General features: G+C 54.9%; 1 protein-coding gene across 1 annotated transcript; it reads left to right on the top strand.

The window, feature by feature from the left end:
* The first annotated feature begins 748 nt into the window (after nt 1–748).
* On the top strand, nt 749–12,106 carry SLC22A20 (solute carrier family 22 member 20). Its single transcript, XM_008159113.3, has 10 exons — nt 749–1,108; nt 1,191–1,294; nt 2,621–2,775; nt 4,018–4,186; nt 4,759–4,882; nt 6,433–6,548; nt 8,515–8,729; nt 10,343–10,451; nt 10,629–10,832; nt 11,625–12,106. The coding sequence occupies exons 1-10, from the start codon at nt 749–751 to the stop codon at nt 11,716–11,718; spliced, it is 1,650 nt and encodes a 549-aa protein (XP_008157335.2). The 3' UTR covers nt 11,719–12,106.
* Nucleotides 12,107–14,625: the final 2,519 nt, after the last annotated feature.

The raw sequence follows: 14,625 nt of genomic DNA, 5'->3' as shown, positions 1-14,625 counted from the left end.
ACTAGGACAGTGTGTGCGGGCAAAGGCTGATGGAGCCCAGGGGTAGGGGCTGCCCTCGGCTGCTGGGAGCCCCAGGTGGAGCCCCGAATGGCAGACGGCCTCGACTCTGCCCGCCACGGGCTGGCACAGGGCCGGGAGTGGGCCATCCTGGGCCTGCTTCTTGCCCTGCGGGTCCCTGGGCCAGGTCCTCTGGGCCTCGGTGTCCTCAGAAAAGGGGGTGTCCACAGGAAGGGGGCTTGGCCCATCGCTTCCTGGGAGCCTGGCTGGTTGTGAGGGCCAGTGGGGAAGTGGGGGCAGGTGCATGGTCCTGTCCTCCGAGTTCTCTGTATTGGGTTTTGCTTGATGAGAACACCATGGGGCTGGATGATCTGGGGGCCGAACCCCTCGCAAAACCCCATTCAAAGGGAAGGGGAAGGAGCATTTACTGCTGGGGTGCCCCGGCGAGGGCAGCGGGCAGGGCTGCTGGGCCCGCAGAGCGGGGCGATGGGTTGTGAGCCAGCCCGCGGGGACGCTCACTTTTCTAGGGGGCGGGGGGGGGGGGGTGAGAGATTGAAGGATCTGGGATAAAGGGTCTGGAGGGCGGAGCCCTGCAGACAGGGGACACCTGAGGCCTCCTGTGAGGTGTAACCGGACCCTCTGAGCCGTGGACACAGGGCCCCTGTGGTCCTGACCCCGGGCCCGTTCCACCTCCCAGGGCCGTCCCGCCCTGTACATAAGGCCCGGCGGGCGGGCTGGGTCAGGCCCGAGCATGGCCTTCACCGACCTGCTGGACGCCCTGGGCGGCGTGGGCCGCTTCCAGCTCGTCTACACGGGCCTGCTGCTGCTGCCCTGCAGCCTGCTCGCCTGCCACAACTTCCTGCAGAACTTCACGGCCGCCGTGCCCCGCCACCACTGCCGCGGCCCCGGAGCCCCCGCCGCCGCCAACAGCTCGGAGGCCTGGCTGCGGGCCACCGTCCCCTGGGACCGGCTTGGGGCCCCCGAACCGTGCCGGCGCTTCACGGAGCCTCAGTGGGCCCTCCTGGGCCCCAACGCCTCGGTCCCCACGGAGAGCTGCCTGGACGGCTGGGTCTACGACCGCAGCGTCTTCCCCGCCACCATCGTGACGGAGGTGCGCGGGTCGCCGGGTGGGTGGACCGGCGGGCGGGGAGCTGCTGCCGAGGCCCCGGCTGAGGCGCCCCCTGTCCCCGCAGTGGGACCTGGTGTGTGAGGCCCGCACCCTCCGCGACCTGGCTCAGTCCGTCTACATGGCCGGGGTGCTGGTGGGCGCCGTCGTGTTCGGCAGCCTCGCGGACCGGTGAGTCTTCGGGGACCAGGGCCCGGCTACCAGCACAGGCCGGACCCCCCCCCCCCCCGTGGTTCATTTTTCCTTAAGAATGTTCACACGTGTGCGTGTAGATGGATAATACCTGTGACACATCCACATGGCTCGTCATTCCAGAAGGCACGAGGGAGTGTGTAGGGTACGGCCCGCGCCCACGGCCACCCCCCCTCCCGCACCTTCGGGGGCTGCCCTGCCTGGGCACCTCCCCAGACACTTCCTGCAGCCCGAGCCGATGAGCCCCTGTGCCTGCCCCTTCCCGCACCGATGCGGCCTTTTCCTCCCCGCAAGGCCGCTGCGTGTTCCTCAGAAAGTGCCTCCCTCCTCCCTCTGCCCGCTGCGTCCCACTCGGGGAGGAGTCAGAACTGACTGTGCGGCCCCAACTGTCCACTGCGCCCCGCTAGGGAGACAGCAGGAAACGCACCGATGGGGGCCCGGCCAGTCAGCTCCCGCTGCCTTCTGGCTCCTTTCTCCTTCCTTCCCGTCTCTTCCTCCCCTTCTCTCTCCCCCTTTCCTCTCCTCTCTCCTCCCCGCGGCCCCTCTCACCCTTGCCAGTCCAGGTTCTGGGGGGGCCTCCTGGACTCCAGACCCCACCCTCTGGAGGGCGCTGCAGGCCGCAGCCCCTGGTGGGAGCTCTGTCAGTGTGACACCCACAGCCTGGGCTTCTGGATGTGAGAGTGTGTATCTCACCTCAGTGTCTCCCCTGTCAGCCCAGCTGGGCCGGTCACTTAGAGGAGGTGGGTGAACTGCTTGGCAACACAATGGATGAGTGAACGAGGGTCTCACGGGGTGTGTGGAGAAGAATATGCAGCCGCCCCTTCTTGGCCTGCTGCCCTCCTGGACCCTCACAAATGGGGGTGCGATCACCCTGCTACCCTGGCCTTGGACCCCTCTGTGGTGTGACAGCCCCCGCCCAGCTTGGCCTCCCCAGCGTGATCAGTTTAAATGAAGACTTGACCCTGGGGTCCCGCTCCCCCTGCCTAGGCCCCACCAAGAGCTCGCTGCCGCCCACGGCTGCTGCCCCTGGGCCCCCCTGGGCCTTTGCAGAACCCCAGCCCCGGCGTCAGCTGCCGTGGTAGTGGGGCCAGAAATACTGCTCCAGTGAAGGAGTGAAGGAGGGAGCACACCTCTTCATTGTCATTTTCTCCCACACTGTGCTCCCTCCCGGCCAGCCTCCTCCACCGGTGCCAGCCCGGGATGGGGGTTCTGCTACGGAGGGGTAGCTTCGGGTGGCAGTGGGCGGGAGAGCTTCCTTCAGCAATCTCTGCGGGGACCCTGACGCTGTGCCATGGCCCGGCTCAGGCTGGGCCGCAAGGGCCCCCTGGTCTGGTCATACCTGCAGCTGGCAGTTTCGGGGGCCGCCACGGCGTACTTCAGCTCCTTCAGTGCCTACTGCGTCTTCCGGTTCCTGATGGGCATGACCTTCTCTGGCATCATCCTCAACTCCCTCTCTCTGGGTGAGTCCAGCCAAGGGGGGGCCGGGAGGGGGCTCGCGGAAGGCGGCACGGCAGCCCCATCGTCAAACATCTGACCTGTGTCCTGTGTGGGATTCGCACCCAGTGACCTCTGTTCTGAGCCTCCCAGCAGGGTCCTGAGAGGATTGGGCTGTGATTTGCCATCAGGGAGTGAGCTGAGAGGGTTGGGTTTATTTCCCGTGTGAATGAGTCAATAATAACCACTTACTAAACACCTACTGTGTGCCAGGCTCTCAGTGTGGGGACGCAGAGGTGAGGTGAGACCGTGGCCCCAGGGCTGCAGGCAGCGCTGAGACTATGTGGGTCCAAAAGGGCTGGGGTTCACCTGGGCCACAAAGGTGCTGACTCCCCGTCATTTACGTGGCGCCGTGATTTCTTTACCAGCCTCTGGCGTGCGCATGTAGGCTCTTGCCACAGTTTGCTATTTACAAAAGAAATCATGGAAATAAGAACCATTATATTTCCTTCCCTTTCAACTAACTGTTCACGTCCTTTGCCTGCTTTTCTGTTTGTTTTGGTTGTTTTTCTACTGATCTGTGAGAATTTTTTTTTAAATATATTTTTATTGATTTCAGAGAGAAAGGGAGGGGGAGAGAGAGAGAAACATTGATGATGAGAGAGAATCATGGATCGGCTGCCTCCTGCACGCCCCCCACTGGGGATCAAGCCCTGCAACCCGGGCATGTGCCCTGACCGGGAATCGAACGGTGACCTCCTGGTTCCTAGGTCGATGCTCAACCACTGAGCCATGCCGGCCGGCCTAATCTGGGAGAATTTTTCCAGTTTTAGGGAAACTCGCCCTTTATCTGTTGAGTTGCAATTTTTCCCTTTGCCGCTTTTTTGCTGGTTTTATGATTTTGCTTATGGTGGGTTTTGTTGTTGTCGTTTGTCTTTTTAATGCAGACACTTCTCATTTTTATGAAGTCGAGTTTATTGATCTTTCCTTTTATTGCCTCTGGGTTCTGTGATATTCTTAGAAAAGCCTTTCCTGACTCTAAGATCGAAAAAACAACCTATCATGATTTCTTCTACTACGTTTGAGGTTTTGTGTTTAATTTGGGTCTTTGGTCCACCTGGAATTCCGCGGAGTGCGAGGAGTAGGTGGGGGTGCCTTGGCCTGACTCAGTGGGTCTCTGAGTTCCTCTCAAGTGACCACAGTGGGGGTGGGGGAACTGAGCAACCTCCTGGGCGCGAGTCGCTGAGCCTGCGGCGTTTTCTCCGCAGTCGTGGAGTGGATGCCCACGCGGGGCCGGACCGTGGCGGGCGTCCTGCTGGGGTTCTCCTTCACCCTGGGGCAGCTCATCCTGGCCGGAGTGGCGTACCTGGTCCGCCCCTGGCGGTGGCTGCAGTTTGCCGTCTCCGTGCCTTTCCTCGTCTTTTCCCTCTATTCCTGGTACGTCTTGAGCAGAGTGGGTGGGGAGGGTGCCCCTGTGTGGCCAACGTGTCCCTCTGCGAGGCCTGGGGTGTGCAGTGACTGGGACTTGCTGCGTGTGGTGGTGGGTGACACGAAGGGCGGGGCTCGTGGGACCACGGACTCCCAAGTATGTGCATGGCTATGGGAAGCTCCGGGAAAATCCCCTGCCTTGGCACGGGTTCCGGAACAATCTGAGTGCTTTCGCCTTTATCAGCTCCTTTGTGTCTCACAACCACCGCCTGGCATTTTATGGGAGGGGACCTGAGGCCCCGCCAAGGGAGGGTCCATGACTTACTCAGGCCACACACCGGGGTCAGACCCAGATTCAAACCGACCTGTCCTGGTCCCCAGCCCCAGTATCTCTGAGTGTCCTCAGTGGGTCCCTGTGTGATGTGTTGCGAAAAAGGGAAGCTGGCGTGTCGTGTCTCTCCCCACACCCCCCACACCCCCATTTCCCCCCTCCCCCGTCTTCCTGACTCTGCAGACGGCAGGGCATCTCACCTCCCTTAAGGTCTGAAAGAAGGTGAATGTCATCCTCCTCCTGGTCTCAGGTGGCTGCCAGAGTCATCCCGATGGCTCCTCCTCCACGGCAAGTCCCAGCGAGCTGTGCAGAACCTGCGGAAGGTGGCCGCCATGAACGGGAGGAAGGAGGAAGGGGAGAGGCTGACCCAGGAGGTAGGCGGATGGGCGGGAGGCACAGTTTGCTTTCGTGCTGGCGGCACAGGGGTTCTCAACCTCCCTAATGCCGCGACCCTTTACTACAGTTCCTCATGTTGTGGTGACCCCCAACCATAACATTATTTTCGTTGCTACTTCATAACTGTAATTTTGCTACTGTTAATGAATCGTAATGTACATATCTGTGTTTTCCGGTGGTCTTAGGCGACCCTGCTAGCGGTCACGTTTGGGTGGGTCAGGCAATTTGCCTAAGAACACACCGTGGGGAGGGTCAGAACCCCTCAGAACCCTGCTCTTCGCCATTGGCCAAGCCTGTCTCAGAGTCTCCACCAAGGAGGGGGCGCAACCTGTGGGTCGCGACATTGAGAACCGCTGCTGTAGAGCCTAAGACCATCGGAAAACACAGATATTTACATTACGATTCATTAACAGCAGCAAAATTACAGTTATGAAGTAGCAACGAAAATAATGTATGGTTGGGGGTCACCACCACATGAGGAACTGTATTAAAGGGTCGCGGCATGAGAAAGGTTGAGAACCACTGTGCTAGGATTTATTTAGTAGCTCCCCGGGACTCACCCACCATCCAGGTGAAGAGGCTGGAGGTAAACAGAACAGGAAGAGGCTGTGCAGCAAAGGTGTTAACCATTGAATGGCTGTGCGATCTGGGATAAAAATGTCAGCCGCTTTGTCCATCAGACTATCCGACTGTATAATGGAGAGATTACCATTCACACTGACATCCAGCCAAAATGTAAACAAAATGAGAATATTAAAATAGCGATCATGAAGTAAAATTATTGAAGAATTAATAATTAAAGTACCATTTATTATAAACACTATTTATGATAAGATGGTTACCATCTCTCTATATAAAAGCCTAATATGCAAAGTGTCCCCTCAGGAGTTCGACCTACCGGGAGTTTGATTGCTCGCTATGACATGCGCTGACCACCAGGGGGTGATGCAGAATGAAGGAAGGCCCCGGCCAGCAGCCGGCAGCCATTAGGGACCCTACCCATACATGAATTTTGTGCACTGGGCCTCTAGTTTATTATAAATAAGTACCATTTATCGAGCCCATGCTAGGCACCATGTATGCTAAGGCCTTTACGTACATGACCTCATTTAATGTCTCACTTTTGCTGATGAGGAAAATGACGTTGGGTGGGTCAGGTAATTTGCCTAAGAACACACCGTGGGGAGGGTCAGAACCTCTCAGAACCCTGCTCTTTGCCATTGGCCAAGCCTGTCTCAGAGTCTCCACCAAGGAGGGGGCGTGAGGGCCCCACGGGAACACCGGTGGCTACTTCAGCCTAAGCAGCAGGCCGCTCAGGAGCCGTGGGACTCTGGGAGCCTCGGCTTCATCCCAAATCCCTGGGAACAGCCAGGTGAGGGCCAACAGCCCCAAGATAGAGAGAGAGTAGGACCAGCCATCTTGCCAGGGCCTTTGACCTTGGCCCTCCTCTCCCTGGATGAAGGGATACCCAGCAGAGAAACATGGTCTCAGATCCCTCCTGTCCCCTGATCGAGCTTTCTTGGCCCAGGTGGTGAGCTCCTACATCCAGAGTGAGTTTACAAGCGTCCGCACTTCCACCTCCGTCTTGGACCTCTTCCGAACCCCGGCCATCCGCAAGGTCACATGCTGTCTCATGGTGGTCTGGTAGGTGATGGGCTCATGCCCAAGACTCTGACCCAAGTTAGAGACATAACTTTTGTCCCCAATGACTATTTTTTAAAACTATATTTTTATTGATTTCAGAGAGAAAGAGAGAGAAACATCAATGATGAGAGAGAATCTTTGATCGGCTGCCTCCTGCACGATCCGGGGATCAAGCCTGCAACTCGGGCATGTGCTCTGACTGGGAAACAAACCATGACTTCCTGGTTTGTAGGTTGACACTCAACCACTGAGCCAGGCCAGCCGGGCCACTGACTAACTCTTAAATATGCTTAATGCAATGAGCAGGTGAGCCTTGTGAACCCAATCCTGCTCCACACCCTTCCTCCAGGGCAGTGGTTCTCAACCTTTCTAATGCCTTGACCCTTTAATACAGTTCCTCATGTTGTGGTGACCCTCAGCCATAAAATTATTTTTGTTGCTACTTCATAACTGTAACCGGTCGAGACCCACAGGTTGAGAACCGCTAGCTGGGTCGCCTAAGACCATTGGAAAACACAGATATTTACATTATGATTCATAACAGTAGCAAAATTAGTTATGAAATAGCAACGAAAATAATTTTATGGTTGGGGGTCACCACAACATGAGGAACTGTATTAAAGGGTCGTGGCATTAGGAAGGCTGAGAACCACTGCTCTGGGGTCCTTTGGCCTCTGCTGGTGCTGCGATGGGGCCATGGAGGAGACATCCATGCTGACCTAGGGACCCCACATCTGGGCAGTGGGTCTCCCCTGGGTGGGGCACCTGTTGGAAGCATCTGGGCACCATGTCTCATCCGCTCTGCCCTGGGGCTCTCCAGGGGGTTTTGGGACAAAACCACTTGTGGGTCCAGAGGGGACAGACAGGAAAACAATAATTTCAATGAGGTACGACAAGTGTCCCAGTAACAGTTCTCTTAATTGGGGCTGCTGAGGGCTTCACACAGGGGATGGCATTCAGGTGGGTTTTAAAAGACAGTTAATAGCCCTAGCCCCGTGGTCGGCAAACTGCGGCTCACCAGCCACATGCGGCTCTTTGGCTCCTTGAGTGTGGCTCTTCCACAAAATACCACGGCCTGGGCGAGTCTATTTTGAAGAAGTGGCGTTAGAAGAAGTTTAAGTTTAAAAAATTTGGCTCTCAAAAGAAATTTCAATCGTTGTACTGTTGATATTTGGCTCTGTTGACTAATGAGTTTGCTGACCACTGCTCTAGCTGGTTTGGCTCAGTGGACAGAGTGTCCGCTTGTTCGATTCTGGTCAATGGCATGTTCCTCGGTTGCAGACTCCTCCCTGGCCTGGGCCGTGGTCAGGGCACATGCAGGAGGCAACCAATCCATGTGTTTCTCTGACATCAATATTCCTCTTTCTTCCACTCTCTCTAAAAATCAATGAAAAAATATCCTCGAGTGAGGATTAAAATAAATAAATAAATAATAAATAAATAAATAAATAAATAAAATAAAAGACAGTTAATAGAGTTTGCCAGGTGAGCAGGAAGAACTTCCTAACAGGTACATAGATAGGCATAAAGATGTGAAATAAATAAAAATACAAAGGCAACCTTTACCTGTTAGCACAGACTGGAAGCTAGCAAATGCTGAGGTAAGGGGCTGATTAAAAAAAAAATAATTAAATTTGCTTGACTGGGTGTCCTGGACATAAAAGTAATAGGGGTTGATATTGATGAAGTGTGGAATGCAGGCTATGCACTGCCTGAGCTCTGGAGCAGAGCCGGGCACCGTTGTTAAGGTTGCCAGCTGGGCCCAGGCAGACCAGCCTCCTGTGCCTCAGTTTCCCACTTGTGCCCCTGCCCCTGAGGTCCTTGTGAGGACTAAGAGTTGACATGTAAACCCACCTTGGCCCCGGGGATGTGCAGGTGAAGAGTCTGTTCTCTTAGCTGAGGTTGGAGCGGTGCGCCCCGTGTGCTGGGACCTTCCCAAGCAGGCCTGCTCTGCCGCCTCTCCCAGGTTCTCCAACTCCATGGCTTACTACGGCCTGGCCATGGACCTGCAGAAGTTTGGGCTCAGCGTCTACCTGGTTCAGGTCCTGTTCGGGGTCATAGACATCCCGGCCATGCTGGTGGCCACCACCACCATGATTTACGTGGGCCGCCGGGCCACGGTGGCCTCCTTCCTCGTCCTGGCTGGGCTCATGGTGATCGCCAACATGTTTGTGCCCGAAGGTGAGTCACGGGCTTCTGCCATGACCGCCTGGGAGCCTCTGGGGTCTGGGGTCCGGGGTCTGGTGGGCAAAATGTACAACAAGGGAACAAGGATGAGAGACAGTCTTCTGGATCTGGGAAGAAAGTGACTGTCGATCAGCAGGGGTTTTAATAAGCGCTCAGTGCCGTGTCACCTCCTGGTTGTGAATGCCCTCACGGCATTTCCCATCTTGTCCGGGGTGTTAGACGGATGCATGAAACCAAGGCTGGCTGGTGTGTGTCCACCTAGAGTCTGGCCAGGCAGCGTTTCCAGGGCTGAGAAGTTCAAGTTGGAACCTCAGCCGCTGGCCCTGGAACAGTGGTCTGCAGACCTTTGAAAACTCCGAGTGCCCAGGGGCTCCAGGCCAGCGCAGTTAGCCTCCGGGGGGTCCCAACCCTTAGGGTTCAAAAAGCTGTCCAGTGATTCCAGCAAGAAGCCGGGGTGGGTATCCCGGTCCGAGAGCGTGTGCCGAGCCGAGGGCTCGCTGTGACAATCACGGCGGGCTGTCTGACTCCTCTGTGCTTCAGTTCCTCCCCACAAAATGGGTCGATTATTACTATTGGTATTTTGACGAATTTCTTCCCATCTTTTTTCCTATTTGTTGATTTCGTATTTGATAGAATCAAGATACTATTATATGCATATATAAAAAGGATGATATGTGTGTATATATTATATATAATGTGTCCTTTTTCACATTGTGTGTTATCCAGAAACATGCTTTTCCATGTTATGTTGCAACATAAACACTTCCATGTTGGGACAGATGCTTCATGGCCCTAATTGTATATCGCTATATGATATTCCATCCAGATTGGTGATTTTCAACCCTGGCTGCACGTCAGACTCTCCTGGGACCTTTAAAAAAATGACCAACTTGAGCCCAGCCCCATGAGGCTTTGGGATAACAGAGATGGGTGGGGCCCAGGTGTGGGCATTTGATAAAATATCCCCTCCACTTGCAGTGAGCAGCCGGAGTGGCCACCAAAGGCTGTGCCACCACTTCCCTGCCCATTGCCCCAGGCTGGGCATGGGCACTGGGGCTGTGCTGTGTGTGAGCAGCAGCATGAAGAGCGTGCGAATAACGGGAACAGCGAGCGTTTGATGAGCGCTAGCGCCTGCACTCATGGCGTCCTGTCAGCCTAGGACAAGCCCGTGAAGCAGGCGCTGCGTTCTCCTCCTTCTCCAGAGGAGGACGGGGAGGCTCAGAGAGGTTACGTGACCGTGACCAGGGTCATCCATCTGGTCAGAGCCAGGATTTGAACCTGAGCACAGTTCCAAAGCTTGTCCCGGCTCCCCAGCAGGACCTGGTCACGGACAGAAAGAAGGGGGGAAGGAGGCAGAAGTCAGAGAAGGGCCGTGTGGGGACTCTGGGTCCCAGGTGGGGACGTGAGGTGGTGGAAACCCTGATTCACCCCCTCCAGGTTCTGGGTGCCCTGCCCATCCTGGCTGTGCCCACCCCATGCCCTATACCTTCCTGTCTCCTCCCCCCCAGCACCCCGTCCCATGGCCCTCACCCCCACCCCTACCCCCTCTGCCTCCCTCTCCCTCTTGGGCTCTGGGCCACCCCTTCCACAGTCTGTCCGCCCTCCAGGTATGCAGACGCTGCGCACCGCCCAGGCAGCGCTGGGCAAAGGCTGCCTGGCCAGCTCCTTCATCTGCGTGTACTTGTTCACGGGAGAGCTGTACCCCACGGAGATCAGGTGGGTCTGTGGGGGGAGGCAGAAGAGCACCTTCCCCGAACTGGGAGCCCCTGGTGCTCCTGGCTGACACCCGCTGGGCTCGCCAAGGCAGTCCCCTTTCCTGTCTGCGTGGTCCCCTAGCACTCCTGCCTCTGGGCCTAGGCCACGGCCACGGACCTGTCCACATTCCTCGCACAGGCAGATGGGGATGGGCTTCGTCTCGGTCAACGCCCGCCTCGGGGGTCTGGCTGCGCCCCTGGTCACCGCGGTCGGGGAGTTCAGTGCCATCCTGCCGCCTGTGGCCTTCGGGGCCACCTCGATCCTGGCCGGGCTGGCCGTCTGCTTCCTGGCTGAGACCCGAAACACACCCCTGGTGGAGACCATTGAGGTGATGGAGAGGAGGTGAGAGGCCTCTGGGCACAGCTGGGTGGAGGCGACCTAACGGGCTGTGGTCCCCAAAACAACTGAGGGCAGTGTCCTGTGGCTGCTGCTAAAACGTCACCGCTGAGCGAGAGCTGGGCATCACCATGCCCTGCTCCTCCATCGGTGGAGGCTTAGCTTTCACAAGAACAGACCCAACGGCGAATGGTGCAATAGAAAGAAGAATCCGCTGTAGCCCGGCCCCTGCGGCTCAGTGGTTGAGTGTTGAGCTATGAACCAAGAGGTCATGGGTTCAATTCCCAGTCAGGGCACATGTCCAGGTTGCAGGCTTGATCTCCAGTAGGGGGCGTGCAGGAGGCAGCGATTGCTGTTTCTCTGTCATTGATGTTTCTCTCTCTCTACCCCTCTCCCTTCCTCTCCCTAAAATCAATAAAGAAAAAAAATAAGTCTGGGCTGCTTGCCTCTCCACCTGGTAGGAAGGGCCTGGCCTGCCCAGCGCCCAGTCTCTGCTGTGCCCTGGTCCACGCTGAGCCCGGCCCAACAGTGTGGCCTTGGTTGACTGTCTGGCCTTAGTCCTCTTTGGAAAAGTCCTTGACCAGCAGCTTTTCCAAGTCTGGCTCTTACTAGCCAGGCCAGCCTCTGCCACCGTGCGACCTCATAGTGGAGCCAGGACGGGGCAGAAGGGACAGTGGAGACACGTCACGTGCGTGACACCAACACCCTCGATCGTCACGCACCCATCCCCTGCCCCTCACCACCTCCCTTCCACTGCCTTTCCGCGTCAGTTTTCCATTGGCCCTCTCATTTGCACAGAGCCCAAGGCCTTTCCCGGAAGGATGCAGAGCGGAAGAGTGAAGACATTGCCCTTCAGCAGCTGGGAGCTTCTCCCCTCCTAGAAACCATCTGAGGTGCCAAGGGCCCGGCACACGCTGGCCGTGCCTCAGCCGGCGTCCGGCTTCCTGGTGCTGACCGGGGTCGAGGTTGGCCAAGGACCATGGTGGCTCCATCAGCCCATGTCAAAGAGCCACCCAAAAGCCAGTGCTGGGGCTGCCGGCGGAAACCAGACCAGCAGCCACTGGCACCACACATGGCTAGAAAGTCAGGAGAAACCATGCCCAGGGACCGAAGGAGGGACCATTTTCCTTCCCACTTCCAACTCTGCCCCTTCAAACCTCTCTTCATTCTGGTTCCACCTGAAACAGCCCCGCCCACTGGTCCTTGAAAACTCACTGTGCTCCATTCCTGACACATTACTCTCTCCTGCCTTACCTCCTGGGGGGCACATGGTCTCCATGCCAGAGCCTGCTTGCCCCTCGTGGTGGCCCTCGCAGATGGTACACACTCAATAAATAGTTGATGAATAAATGATGAAGCCAGTCTCGGGCGATGGAGAGACCTCTACCCAAGGTTGCATTTCTAGCAATATCACTTTGCAGAAGACATACAGAGCGGTGAATCCCTAGCATAGCATGGCCTCCCTCTGACCTCAGATCCATTTCCAGCCCAGATGTTGGATGTGTGCCTGCATTCCTGACTTTGAACTTCACCAGAATTCAGATTAGATTCACCAGAATTCAGATTAGATTCATAAGGGATTAAAATCCTGGCCCATTGGGTAGCCTTGGGCAAGTTTCCTCGTCTAACCCCTTCCTCCTAGAGTTTCCAGGGAGTCAAACAAGATAAATACTCAGTCCCCCACAGTCCAAGGAAAGGCACAATCTAGGAAAGAAGTAGGAATGTCACAGTTTGGGCAAAAAACACCGCAACCTGCCATTTCGACAAGGTCAGTCTTTCAGCAGCCTCGCCCTTGGAACAGAGCTGGAGTGAAACTCCGCTGGAAGCCGTCCCAAGGCCCTGGCCTTCATGCACCAATCCCCCAGTCCCTCCCATGGAAGTAACCTCTCTTTCAACGACCCGATACATGAGCTTTCCTACCTGAATTGTTCTCAACTCACAGCCCTCAGCAGATCAGCAAATTTGAAAGGCGGAGGGCTGCTGTGCCTGGTCATATTTAAAGATTCACTTTGGGAGTCACCTCTTCCAGGAAGCACTCCCTGACCACCCCTGCCTACCTCTGGACTCCAGTCATGCCCTCTACTCATCCTCCCCACTATATTGTAATGGATCCATTTACGCGCTGGTCTCACCAGGTGGCTCCTTGAAGGTAGAGTTGGGCCATCTTGGCCTGGTTCTGTGGCCCGCACAGAGTAGGTGCTCAGTTCACGTTATTGGAGTGAATAAGATAGTCAGAACACTGAAAACAAAGTGATCTGTCGCTGCTGAACGCTGAGGAAGGAGGTAGAAAAACTAAATGGAAAATCCGGGTAGAATAACAATATTTTGTATGTATTTTAAAAACCAATCTGTGCCTGGCTGGCATGGCTCAGTGGTTGAGCGTCCACCTATGAACCAGGAGGTCATGGTTTAATTCCCGGTCAGGGCACATGCCTGGGTTGTGGGCTGGATCACCATTAGGGGGCATGCAGGAGGCAGCTGATCAATGATTCTCTCTCACCATTGATGTTTCTATCTCTCTCTCCCTCTCCATTTCTCTCTGAAATTAATAAAGATAAATACATAAATAAAAATAAAAGGGCACTTTCTCAAGTGTCCTCAGTTTGTTTAAAAATATATAAATAAAATAAAATAAAAACAAATCTGTTATAAACACCATTTTCTTTTTTGAAGAAAATTTAAACAGTGATTCTCAATCCAGGAATCAGCTGTGAGCTTTAAAAAAATACCAGTGCCGGGGCCCACTCCCAAGAATTCTGATGTCTTTAGTTGGGTTTGAGAACCACTGTCTAGAAATAGTTTTCCTAACCAGTAAAAGAATTTACACAACTTAGTCCAGTAGATAGAGTTAATTAAAACAATATTGTGAAATCCTAGGACAAAGAAAATACATACCTTTTCGTGAACAAACCTGATTTTCTATAACAAACATTCTGACAATGAAGTTTCCTACAACAAGTGTAAGTAACCTTGAGGTTACAGGTCACAGTCCTTGGGGTAAAACCACGAAGCCTTGACTACTCTTGTCCTTAGCAAAAAACACTAGCCCGCCTGGCTGGAGTGGCTCAGAGGTGGAGTGTGACCTATGACCCAGGAGGTCACGGTTTGATGCCCGGTCAGGGCACATTCCTGAGTTGTGGGCTCGATCCCCAGTGTGGAGCATGAAGGAGGCAGCTGATCAATGATTCTCTCTCATCATCGATGTTTCTTTCTCTCTCTCCCTTCCTCCCTGAAATAAATAAACGATTAAAAACAAAACCAAAAGACACTGGCCAGAAACTGTTACATGAAGACAAGTTCATGATGATGATGCATAGACTGCACTGTCTACACCGGACTCCACTTGTCTGACGCTCCTTATAATAATCTTCCCGGTTACTGGCAAATGACCTCCAGACTTCTTTGCCTTTATATCCTAAGGCACTGACCAGCTGGCATGTTATGTGTGTGTGTTTTTTAAATTTCTTTATTGATTAAGGTATTACATATGTGTCCTTTGTTTTCAAGAGTCTTTGTCAACCATCTTCCAGGCATCTCCACGTTTCTCATTAAGTATCGATGAGCCTGTGGCTGCAGGGAGATGGCTGCCAAGGGCCTGGGGCTTCCATTTATCAAAGATTGCCCGGTCCAGGTAAGAGCCGCTAAGGCAGTGGTCGGCAAACTGTGGCTTGCGAGCCGCGGTTTGCCGCTCTGTTGACTAATGAGTTTGCCGACCACTGCGTAAGGCATTACCCTTACCCAGAAGTTTTGACTTCAGGTTAAAGACATAAGTACATTATTAAAATGTCTTTTAAGTGTT

The sequence above is a fragment of the Eptesicus fuscus genome, chromosome 13 (genome assembly GCF_027574615.1).
Source record: "Eptesicus fuscus isolate TK198812 chromosome 13, DD_ASM_mEF_20220401, whole genome shotgun sequence".
Taxonomy (NCBI): Eukaryota; Metazoa; Chordata; class Mammalia; order Chiroptera; family Vespertilionidae; genus Eptesicus; species Eptesicus fuscus.
Note: the sequence above shows the minus strand (reverse complement) of the source record. Positions and strands in the feature narration are given on the sequence as shown.

Coding starts and splice junctions, on each gene's coding strand:
- SLC22A20 (XM_008159113.3), top strand. CDS start 749: ATGGCCTTCACCGACCTGCTGGACGCCCTGGGCGGCGTGGGCCGCTTC. Junction 2,776..4,017: donor CCTCAACTCCCTCTCTCTGG/GTGAGTCCAGCC, acceptor TTTTCTCCGCAG/TCGTGGAGTGGATGCCCACG. Junction 6,549..8,514: donor TGCTGTCTCATGGTGGTCTG/GTAGGTGATGGG, acceptor CGCCTCTCCCAG/GTTCTCCAACTCCATGGCTT.